The sequence below is a fragment of the Felis catus genome, chromosome E1 (assembly GCF_018350175.1).
Source record: "Felis catus isolate Fca126 chromosome E1, F.catus_Fca126_mat1.0, whole genome shotgun sequence".
Taxonomy (NCBI): domain Eukaryota; kingdom Metazoa; phylum Chordata; class Mammalia; order Carnivora; family Felidae; genus Felis; species Felis catus.
In genome coordinates this window covers 45676464-45688691 of record NC_058381.1, presented here as the reverse complement: position 1 = coordinate 45688691, position 12228 = coordinate 45676464, and the positions used below count along the sequence as shown (strand labels likewise).

Here is a 12228-nt window from a genome sequence, read left to right as displayed (position 1 = left end):
CTTTCTCACGCATGAGAGAGAAACAGGTCTTTTTTCTGGATTGCCCTTTCCTTTGATCTTCCCTGTCTTGTAAGATGATGTGGGGATATTTCACAACATCCACAATATATGAAATTGGATACTTTTTAAAGCCATCATTAGACACCGTGTCAGGATTCTGTTTCCTTTACGTAGGTGTTACCACACCCTGATGTTGGCTTACTGATCAGGAAATGCATTCTGTGAATGCAAGCCGCCTTTGTATACGTTAGTGTGGCTCATTTCAGCCATTAGTTATCTATTGATATTCATTGTAAGTGGGGAAATTCTAAGGCAATGAATTAGAATGCAGAGGGTAAGAGAGGACACAGGACACACACCTACTACTCCTTGAGGTCTGTTATCCAACTGCAGGAGTTAAGTCACTCTCCTATTAGCAGTACCTTTTCCTTTCCATATTTATTTATTTTTTTTAATATTTATGTATTTTTGAGAGACAGAGAGACAGAGCATGAGCAGGGGAGGGGCTGAGAGAGAAGGAGACACAGAATCCAGGCTCTGATCCGTCAGCACAGAGCCCAACGGGGGGCTCAAACTCACAAACCACGAGATCATGACCTGAGCCAAAGTTGGGCACTTAACCGACTAAGCCACCCAGGCACCCCAATTTTCCTTTCCCTATTATACGAGCTACCAGCAGACCGACTCATGGTTAAGGGCCAAAAGGCCTCACATTCACCCATCTACACCTGTCCAAAAATACAGCTTCAGACCCACTTGTCAGGAGTCTGGTCTTCCACCATCCCAGAGTGATGCCTTGGAGCTAAAAATGATTTCTTCTAAAAATACATCCACGTCTCGGCATGGCAATGCATTAAACAGCTATGAGTTATGTACTTCGCCTATCAGACACCCTTTTTCTTTCTGTATGTAATAAACCTTATGCTTTTCTGTTTATCTCAAAAATGTTCATTCTAGGAAGTATGAAAAATATAAACTTAAAAGAAAAATCACCTGTAATCCTATAATCCAGAGATAAGCACTATAAAATAACTTTGCTTCCCATCTTTTATCTTTGCATATAAATGCAATTTTTAGTAAGCATTGGCTCATATTTTATAATATGCCTCATTTAAATATTTCAAGCCCATTTCTCAATGCCACTTATACTCTTTAAAAATTTTCCCTTAGTTACTTTAATGCATACAAATAATTAGAGAATTCGAAATAAGGCAAAACCCAGATATCCCTGTGCCTACCTTCCAGCTAATAGAACTTTACTGGAGCCCTTGAGCCCCTCACCCACCCTATCTCATCTACCCCCTCCCAATATCCTTTCTGCCCCCAGGAAACCATTCTTGCATTGTATTTATCATTCCTTTGAATTTATTTATGTATGTATGTATGTATGTATGTATGTATGTATGTATGTAATCTCTACACCCAACGTGGGGCTTGAACTCACAACCCTGAGACCAAGAGCTGCATACTCCTCTGACTGAGCCAGCCAGGGCCCCCTCTTGATGTCTTTTAATGAAAATAAATTTTTAATTTTACTGGAGTCAAATATATCCATCTTTATGGATTGTGATTTGTATCTTCTTATCTTGATGAAGAAATCCTTTACTAACTGAAGGTCATTAACATGTTCTATCTATTTGGGGCACCTGGGTGGCTCAATACATTGAGTGACTTTGACTCAGATCATGATCTTGTGGTTCATGAGTTCGAGCCCCACATTGGGCTCTGGAGCTCAGAGCCTGGAGCCCGCTTCGGATCCTGTGTCTTCCTCTCTCTCTGGCCCCCCACCCCCCGCCCCACTCATGCTCTGTCTCTCTCTCTTTCTCAAAAATAAATAAACATTAAAAAAAATTTTTTTTTTACTGGGTGTTGTATGGAAACCAATTTGACAATAAATTTCATATATAAAAATAAATAAATAAATAAATAAATAAATAAATAAATAAATAAATAAATAAAATGGCATAAAAAATTGTTTTAAAGATACTCTTCCTATTTTTTTCTAAAATCTGTACAGTTTCACTTTGAACACTTAGGACTTAGTGTGAAATGGATTTTGGTCTTAAATGTGAAGTAATGTTTAATATGTGATGTGAGGTATGCTTTGTGAATGCCCAACTGTCCCAAGATCTTTCCTTGCTCAACTGAAGGGCCACCTCTGTCTTAGAACTATAAATGTACGAGTCTGCCTCAGAGCTCTCTATTCTGGCCTGTTCCTTTTTGTTTTTCCCTAATCCAATACGACGTCATCTTAATGTCTGTAGCTTTTATAAGTTTTGGTAGCCAGTGGTGCCCTTTGGTAGGCCTCCCCACTTTGTTCCTTAAGAGTCCTGGGCTATACACGTTCCAGAATCAGCTTGTTGGGATTTTCGCTGAAACTGCATTGAATCTGTAGATTATTCTGGGGAGATAACTGGCCAGAATGTTGGCAAAATTTCTTGGCAAGTGTTATGCTATTGGTGAATTCACATCCAGGTTCCTTGGTTCATCATCATCCCAAACGACATCTAGTGAGGGGTCTCTGTGTGCAAATACTTTGCCAGACTCTCGATGCACTTTGCAGAGCGGTGACACCGCCATCATGGCATCCAGGCTGCCCAAGACCCTGTTAGATAAGTAGTGGTGGTATTGGCACCACATGGCTTTATACGTGAGGAAACAGAGACCTGAGAAGCTTCGAGAACTGGTCCAGAGTCACCAAACCCACACGTTTCAGAGGCAAGCCTCAAACCCAGGCCCCCTGCCTGCAAATCCCACGTACTCAACAACAAGCCACACCGCCAACTCCCTCACAGTGGCCACGACAGGGGGAGGGGCGCCCAGCCCTTTCCATGACTTTCTTCTGTAGCCCTGTCCCACGCCTCTAGATTTATGGAGGCACTGCTGGTTCTCCTGGTCAGCTCACACGTACCACTAGCTGCAGAGGAGCCTGACACAAGACTTTGTGCACCTGCTATCAGTAACCCGGAAGAAGTTTCAGCAGGGTGGGAGGGAGCAGGGGGTGGGCCTGGGGAGTCCTGGGGGTGGGCCTCCCCCTTGAACATCCCGGGACGTGGTATTTGTAGTCTGTAGACACTGCAACTGTGCAGACCCCTGCTCACCAGGGCTTGTTTTCCATTTAGTCTCCTGGAGGAGGACTCAGAGGAGGAGGGAGACTTGTGTCGCATCTGTCAGATAGCCGGGGGTTCCCCAACCAACCCCCTCCTGGAGCCTTGCGGCTGTGTGGGAAGCCTGCGGTTTGTTCATCAGGAGTGCCTGAAAAAGTGGCTGAAAGTGAAAATAACATCAGGTGGGTGGGGAAGGAGAAGCGGAAAACGTGAGCCAACATATAATTAATAAGAGACACCACCGTGCGGGACTCCGAGCCTGGACAACTGTCCCCTCTCCTCCTAAGCAGTAGCCAGAAGAACCATGGCCCCTGACCCCAGGACTCTTGCTCACAGCGCTGATGGATAGTAGCGGGTCTAAATGCTGCCTTGAAATTATGGGAGGGAAATGAATTTGTTTCCCAAGTCTGAGAGAAGAATCTTGGCGATGCTATTAAATCCTACCCCACTTGAGCCCGAGCAGAGATGCTAAGATTCCCTCCCAGGAGGAAGGAAACTGAAATAGGTCAGTGGTTGCACCTCGGCAAAAGCACACAGCAGCCATGCCTGCTAATAGACACCTGGCAAAAGCAGTTCTGCTTCCTTTTATTTGCGGGGGAAGGAGGGTGTCACCTAAGAAACTGAGCAAAGCTGCGTTTTGGCAGTAGGGGCAGGGAAAGAGCGCTGATCTAATTTTCTAGAACCGTATTAGGTAAAGAGATTTCCGCGTGCTGGCTTTGTCAGCTCTGTCTTTTGCAGATCTTGTAACTGAATGTGAAGCCCTTTCTCAACTCCCCGGGGAGGTTATAACCTAAATACGGCCACATGGGGAGGTCAGCTGTGGTTTTCTTGGCAGAAAACAGGGGGTTTCTTTAAAACATGGTTTGAGGAAGGAGGGCAACTTGAATAACAACAACCAAAAACAAACAGACAAACCAAAACAAAATTAACAAACAAAAACAAACAAAAAACCCAAAACAGGAAACGGCAATGCAAAGAACCCATTACAAAATAGCTGCTATGTCTTCCTGAAAACCTTTTACCCCATAGCTGGATCCTAGTTCTCTTCTCTCCGTGTTTTCCTCCTTGGTTATCACTCTTTCAGGCAGCCTGGGAGACCTAAGAGCTTTATCCTGTCCCCATAGGGAGTGGCCACGTCCCCTCCAGAGAAAGAGGCAGGAACCGTGGGCCGATCACATTACCCGTCTCCTCCCTGATCCCCTGTCCACCTTCTGCATTTTCCCGAGCAAGGGAAACAGACCTGGGCCCATCATCCAAGCTGCTTAAACACATCTCCACGTAGCGAGCTTGGTACTCAGTCCTTCAGACGGGGAGGAAACGGGGATCTTGGCCGCTAATGACCCCGTCATGCAGTGTTTTATCTTACTACAAATTTGGGCCAATTAAACATCTAGCACAGGAAAAGATCACTCATGAAATGTGCAATGAAAGCGCCGCTAACTGCTTGTAAAACGCCAGCATCAGTAGGGGTGTGTTGAGCGCCATCAAGATCAGAGGCACATGGGACACTCAGTAGCCTAAAGCACTACGGAGAGGCCCTAAAAAAAAAATCAAGCAAACAAAATGCAGACACAGGATCACCATTCATCCTTGTCTTTTGACGTTCTCTACCATTTACTATTTCTTTACGTCCCCGTTGAGGCAGAGTAGAACTGGGGTATAAAACGGCACCAACCCTACCTTTCCCAGATAAATGCAGGTAACTAACCAGGCCTCTAGTTTCTAATGCATGAAAATAAACACCAGGACATCATTAGCAAAACTGCAGCACCCACGTGCCAGGAAAAGACGCTGGGCATGGTGTTTGCCTCAACGCAGCACAGTTCTGCATCTTCCATTTTTGCTTTGGGGACCAGGATAAGCGGAGAAAAAAATGCTGATCTAGAATGCATGTTAAAAAAAAAAAAAATTAAAAAAACCAACAACCCCACAGCAACAAAGGAAGGCTTCTCATGTTTCTTTTCCCAGATGAGGCTGAGCTCAGTCTCAGGGGCTGGCCAGAGATACTGCTGTGCTAGTTCCCATACATGGCCCCCGGCTCCCTCACCCCCTCAGGAGGGAAGTCACCTGGGTGAGAGGAAAGGCAGATTTTTTAAGCCACAGCCTGAGAATAGCTTCTGCCATCAATGTGGTCCTCATTTATTTGCTTGGACCTGTGTTATGTCTGTCAGAACAACAACAACAACAACAAAAACAACAACATAGGCCAATCTTCACTCTTTTGGCAAACACCTATGTTACAGATTCTCTGCCTCCATGTAGCAACTCCAGTTTTATGAAGCAGTGTGTTTATATTTAAACAGAAAGCAAGGCCTATTATTTAAAAGTCACGAGAATTTCACGTATACAAAGCTTGCATGCATAATAATGAAAACGATTACGAAGGAAATTTTCCAGATCTCAGATTCAAGGTCCTTTTCTACAGACAATGGCTGGCTTTAAAAAGGTCACTGAAACTCAGAATTCATAACAGACACAAGTTCACTCCCAAAATGTCAGCACAGAGAGACCCAGGGCTACATGTAACAAAGAATTCTTTAATTTCAGGAGCGGATCTAGGTGCCGCGAAGACCTGCGAAATGTGTAAGCAAGGCCTGCTGGTCGATCTGGATGATTTTAACGTGACCGACTTCTACCACAAACACCAGCAATCCCGGGTAAGAGACGCTCACGCCGATCTGCTTCCACGGGTCAAAGTCAGTTAGAGGCGGCACATGGTAGGAAGACATGCTGTCCCTGATAAAGGGACAGTATTAGGCCTGTGCATGGCATGAGTCTGGGAATGTCCCCCCCCCCCCCCCCACCCCGGCTAGCATCTCCAAGAAGGTCTGCTACTAAATCAGGCCATCAGGAGGGTTCGAAAGTCTTGGTCACCTGGGGTTGAGGTCCCACTGTTGTCAGGGGCAAAAGTAGGAAGGCAGAGTAGCCGACTGGACACAGAAACAGGAATACTCTGGCAAGCTCCATGCCCCGATTTGCTGAAGTAATTTAAATTTAATAGCGACAAGGAAAAAAAAAATCAGAGTCTTGGAAAAAATGGTCCCTAATTTACATAGCAAGTAACTCTAGGGTAATAAGAAACTGCTTTACTGTTTATTAACAGGTAGTAAGCACCTAGTGTGTGCTTTTTAACACCTGGTGAATTAATTCTCCTGGGGCATTTGGGTTGCAATTCTAATACTGTGAAAAAGCTAGCGGGGCCCCTGGGTGGCTCAGTCGGTTAAGCGGCCGACTTCGGCTCAGGTCGTGATCTCGCGGTCCGTGAGTTCGAGCCCCGCATCGGGCTCTGTGCAGACAGCTTGGAGCCTGCTTCTGTTTCTGTGTCTCCCTCTCTCTCTGCCCCTCCCCCGTTTGCGCTCTGTCTCTCTCTGCCTTCCAAAAATGAATAAATGTTAAAAAATTTTTTTTAAAAAAAAAGAAAGAAAAAGCTAGGTAACCTTATGTGGGAAGGTGATCCATGCTCAGAATAATAGTTAATTGTTCAGTTCTCAGGCAAACGATCTTTTCTTTAGAACTGCACTGTCCAATATGGCAGCCACAAGCCACATGTGGCTAATGAACAAGTGGCTACTGCCACTCAAGATGTGCTACGTGAGGGGCACCTGGGTGGCTCAGTCCGTTGAGATCTGACTCTTGATTTCAGCTCAGGTCATGATCCCAGGGTTGTGAGATCGAGCCCTATGTAGGGCTTCACACTAGCCTCCCTAAGATTCTCTCTCTCTCTCTCTCTCTCTCTCCCTCTGCCCCTCCCCTTGCTCCACCCCTCTCTAAAATTTAAAAAAAAAAATTAAAAAGAAAGATGTGCTGTGTCAAATGCACACTGAATTTCAAAGACTCAGTATTAAAAAAGGCAAAATATCACATAAATAATTTTATATTAATTAAATGTTGAAATAATATTTTGAATATACGGGGCTAAATAAAACATACTATTAAAATTAATTTCACCAGTGTCTTTTCACTTCTTTAATGTGGCTACTGGGAAGAATCAAGTTACATACCGGGGTTGCATCTGTGACTCACATTGTATTTCCATCGGGTGATGTTTATCTACAAGGTGCCTTGCATGTAATATGCAGTCAATAAGTATTTATCAAATGAAAATAGTCATCATTACCATTATGATTTAACATGATTAGGAAAAAAAAAAAGGATTAATAACCGTAACTGTAAAGCACATTACTTTAAAACTATAAAATCATTGTTAGTAACTAAAATGTCATTCTTCAGAGGAGTCCCTTTGACTTTTAAATCATTAGCCTGTGCCCAGACCTTTTTGTTTGTTTGTTTGTTTGTTTGTTGGAAAAAAGCACAGCTGAGTCAAAATGCTGCATCTGAGTCTAGGCAATTGTTTAGTTACCTTTTTTAAAACCCTAAGGCTTCGAGACAGAAGGACAAACTATTGATAAGAAGGAAATATTTGAATAGCACAACCAAGAAGTTTCTTGGAAAACTTGGAAAAAAGGAAGAAAGAATTTCCTGAGAAATAAATGTATTTTGAGTCCATCCTTTCTGAGGCCTGAGGGTCTTGAATCACTCGGTCACAAACCACAGGCACTGAGATGAGAAACAGAAATGATTCTGGAACCACACTACTGAAGGGAACCAGGGCCCATGAGCGCCTGAGATCAGGATGCCAGCCAGGGTGCAGAAGGTTCCACGTGGTCATCTTGGAAGATTATTTCCGGAAATGGAACCTGTGGGACTTCCTGAGAAGGACATGTCCAGACAAGGCCAGGTTATGTGGAATACTACCAGAATGGTCTGCAGACATCACACAGTGCAGCCCAAGGGATTGCCTTGTCTAGGGAAGACCCCTGTCGGTTCCAAGTATTTCTGCATCGTTCACCCTCTGCAAAGCAGCTACCACCACCGTGCACTGTTGGTTTACCATTGGTATTTGTAGAATTCACTCACTCACAGCAGACTTTTCAAGTTGTAGCAAAACGTTTGCACTCACGTAGCCAGAGGCAGCCTACCCCACCGAAGAGCACACCAGCTTTGATGCAGGTATGAACCTAAATCCCTATTCCCCTCCCCAAAGTTGCTGTGTGACCTCGGGGAAACTACACAAGCTCTCTGGATCTCAGTTCTCTCATCGGTAGGAAGGAGGAGATAGTTCCTACCCCGCAGGATGGGAGGTAGGAAAAGACTTGAGGATAACCCCTAATCCAGGACGTGTGCAGAGAAGGCGCTCAGGAAATGAGATCCACCGTGTTACAGCCCCAGAGATGCCCAACGTCTCTGGACTCGAGGGAGGCAGCTAAGAATGCCAGGACAAGGCTAGAGTCCATCACTGAAAAAAGCCGACCAGCCCATGCAGGGGTCATACCCGTAACCTTGGCTTCACTGCATCCTACCAGTGGAGAGAAGCATCTACAAGCATGTCCTAACCAGAACCTTGGAAGTAACTGTGTTAGCCAGAATCTTGGTGGAAGAGATCGAGGCACCCTCAACAGGGGTGAGTAAGGAGAGCTGACCTAAGAGCAGAAATGTGCAGGAAAAGAAACCAACAAGGTAGGCTGAAGTATCCTGAGACTGGCATTGTGACCATTCCTAGGCCTCAAGTGACAAGGGGAGGGTGCAACCCCCAGGATCAAGAGACCCATAGGTATAGGAGAGAGAGTCCGCAATGGCCTGTGACCTTCAGTAACGGAAAGCAGCCACTGCCACACCACTCTCCAGCAGAGAGGGAACAAGAAGAATAACCACCCGGCCTCCCTCTCCTCCCGCCCTCTGGTCCCCTGCCAGGGCCTCCCATTGGCCAAACCCAACGGGAAGCCAGAGAACAAGGGGGTCTAGTTAATGCGATCCATTGAGATCGGCGTGTAGGTCACAGCACAGGGTGGAAACTGAATCTGGAGGGGAAAGCAGAAAATACCTAGCACAGTGATTACTCTACATGGAAGCAGAAAAGAGTTTAAATGAGTTTCAGCAAGAACCTGACAGGCCATCAAAGCCTTTTGAAAATGCCCTTCATTATAACCACAGGTGGAAACTAGACAGACAGACCCACCCTGGTGGGCGAACAACAGTCCCAAGAACCAACGCGAAGTATTCACCTGCAGGTGGAAAACAGTTGCGGGCTCACCCTTTCGCAATGGTTCTGACTGCTCTGATGGACCCTTGTGGATTTAATGGAGTCTGTTTGCCAACAGTCTGAGTTAAACTTGAGACAGTAGGGAAGCATGACTTAGACAAATTCAGAAACTCCATGGACCGATGCGGAAGTACCTATTGTTGAACAGAAAGATATGGAGGATATAATATGCTCTCGGCTCATCCCCAGCCGGGGAGGCCCCTTGGCCTGGCCTTGGAGTTGTTATGTCTACACGGGCTCCTGAGGTCCAGGCCTTTCCCGACTCCCAAACCTTAGTCCTCTGGCCATCTTAGCCAATGCCCAGTGCCCTTCATTCCTGGCAAACAAGTTCCTTTGTTGAGACGTGAGGTAGCTGTTCCCCAAAACAGACATATACAAGGAAAAGATCAAAACCAGAAGAAGCCTAGAACTGACTTCAGCCCAGTCTGGGTCTCACTTGACCTCAACTAACTTGCTAACTCACTAATTAACAATTTACTTATTATCTTATGCATTTTTTCTTTAGGTAGTTTTGGGTTTTTTTGGTTTTGGTTTTTGTTTTTGTTTTTGTTTGCTTTTCTTCAATTATAAAAATCACAAACATGCAAAAATCCCCTATAATTAACATTTAGCTGCATGCCTTTTTATTTTCCTATTAAAGTATTCATGTCTAGGCCGGGCCCCAGAGATTCTGATTTAATTGATCTGGGATGGGCCCAGGTATCAAATTTTTTTTTTTTGAAGTGTGGCAAAATACACATAACATAAAAGTTTAACTTTTTTTTTTTAAATTAATTTATTTATTTTTTGGGACAGAGAGAGACAGAGCATGAACGGGGGAGGGGCAGAGAGAGAGAGAGAGAGACACAGAATCGGAAACAGGCTCCAGGCTCTGAGCCATCAGCCCAGAGCCTGACGCGGGTCTCGAACTCCCGGACCGCGAGATCGTGACCTGGCTGAAGTCAGACGCTTAACTGACTGCGCCACCCAGGCGCCCCAAGTTTAACTTTTAAAACACATATTGAGAGCCTAGTGTACATCAGATGCTCTGCTGGAGATATCGAGGTGCCCAAGACCAACACAGTCACTTCCTTCTAACCGGAAGGGCATAGGGAGGGTAACCCTAGTGTGGGAGCATCACAATGAGGGATGCGCAGGCAGCTTGGGAACAGCCACAAAGAGGTCTGACCCGTTCTCAGGACCAGAGAAAGATTCCCTGAGGCAGAGACAGTTAAGACCAGGAAGGAAAAAGAGCAGTGAGCTCTCTATCCACGTGCCCTTGAAGGCAAAATCTGAGATATCAAAGAAAGACACCTGACACAAGATCTGATCCCAGATCGCAGTCATGCCCACTGGGTGTCCAGTCAGCATTGTCAATGGCTTTGAGGGTGTGGAGGGGCTTAGATCAGTGTTTTCCTGGTTTGCTTCAATGCACCAGAGTAGGAGTAGAGTGAATGTTGCCCATGGGTTTTAACAGGGCATTGAAATGTGATTATGCCCCATCCCTCAGACACTGGGTGGTTCCTGTAGGCCCCGTAGATCAAGGCTTGTTACTTGGCTTCTAGTGGCTGGATTAGGAGCTCCTACAGGCTGTGTGCAGAGTGGCCCCATGAAGCAGAAACAACTGCGGGGGCCCTAGGACCTGGACTCAGCACTTTGGGGCCGCTGGCACCTGGTGGCCCAATCATAGCTCAACCCTCCCACCCTCCTTACTCAAGGATGCCTGAAAAGGAAGCCCAAGAAGCACCCATTCGCTCTGTGGTTGCTGTCCAGGAAGGAGGAGTCCTGTGTGACGTTCCTCACCTGGGAAGTAGGCCTCAGATCTGGCTCTGGCTGGGGCACTCAGTGTTGGGGTGCAAGGAAGAACCCCCCAGATAGAGCTCGAACTAACATTCCAAACTCCAAGACGGGCCAGGAGAAAGCAGGCTGAAGCACAGTTTAGATCACAGATTGTACACTCAGACGCCATAGAGGCCAGGCCCATATTAAATGGTCGGAATCCTGCAGGCGTCATTATAATAAAGGGAGGTGGTCACCGAGGCAAAATGGAGAGTTCTGTCTCCAACTGGAGAAGTTCGTGTTTGTCTGTCCATCCTTCCTCTCCTTCGTTCCCTTTCTTTCCTTCCCTTCCTTCTGCCCTCCCTACTTCCCTTCCCTTCCTTCTTTCCTTCCCACCAGAGCACATCCCCAGACCACATTGTTGATCCATAGCTTAGAGCAGTGGTTCTCCAAGACGGGTGATCCCCAATAGCATCAGCATCAATTAGGAACTTGTTAGAAATACACATTCTTTGGCTCTACCCACCAGACCCACTGAATCAGAATCTGGGGGACGGGGAGAGGTGGTGCCCAGCAACTGCTTTTTTTTTTTTTAAGTTTATTTATTTATTTTGAGAGAGAGAGCGAGAGAGCATGTGTACTGCATATGAGCAGAGGCAGGGGAGGGGCAGAGAAAGAGGGAGACAGAATCTTAAGCAGGCTCCATGCTATCAGCACAGAGCCTGATGCTAGGCTTGGGCTCAATCTGACGAACGATGAGATCTGGACCTGAGCTGAAATCAAGAGTCAGATGCTTAACCAACTGAGCCACCCAGGTGACCCCCAGCAGCTATGTTTTAAAAGGCCCTTTCAGTAATTCTGATGCACATTCAAGTTGGGAGTGACTAGGGTCAAAAGACACGGCTAAATGGGCCACTGTCTGGTCCAAAATCATACATTTTTGTCATTCTTTCATCTGTACATATATTTATTGAGCACACACCAAATATCCAGGGCTAGGCACGAGCACAGGATCAAACAGGCACATGTGGTCCTTGCCCTGAGTCCTATCTTTCCTCTCTGCCTCTCATAGGATATTTTTATTTTGCAAAATACCACGTCCACTTGTATTAGCTCATTTTGCCAAAAACACCTTGGGGAAACAGGCAGGATAGAGGTTACTTCTCCCCTTTTTATAACTGGAGTCACTTGGGTCAGGCCCAGTTAAAACTCCGCCCAAAGTCTTAGCACTCGATGGCCCCAGGCTGCCCGCTCTGGGGGCCC

The 12228-nt window shown here is 45.9% G+C and overlaps 1 protein-coding gene across 16 annotated transcripts in view; it reads left to right on the top strand.

Moving 5' to 3' along the window:
• MARCHF10 (membrane associated ring-CH-type finger 10) overlaps positions 1-12228 on the top strand; it is an 83868-nt gene that overhangs the window by 59311 nt on the left and 12329 nt on the right. For 15 of the 16 annotated variants that reach the window (XM_045045240.1, XM_045045241.1, XM_045045242.1 and 12 more), the window contains 2 exons: positions 3123-3289; positions 5655-5764. In XM_045045240.1, the coding sequence (XP_044901175.1) occupies positions 3123-3289; positions 5655-5764 (277 nt within the window). The remainder of the gene's footprint in view (positions 1-3122; positions 3290-5654; positions 5765-12228) is intronic. The other variant, XM_019818071.3, reaches the window with a different exon arrangement.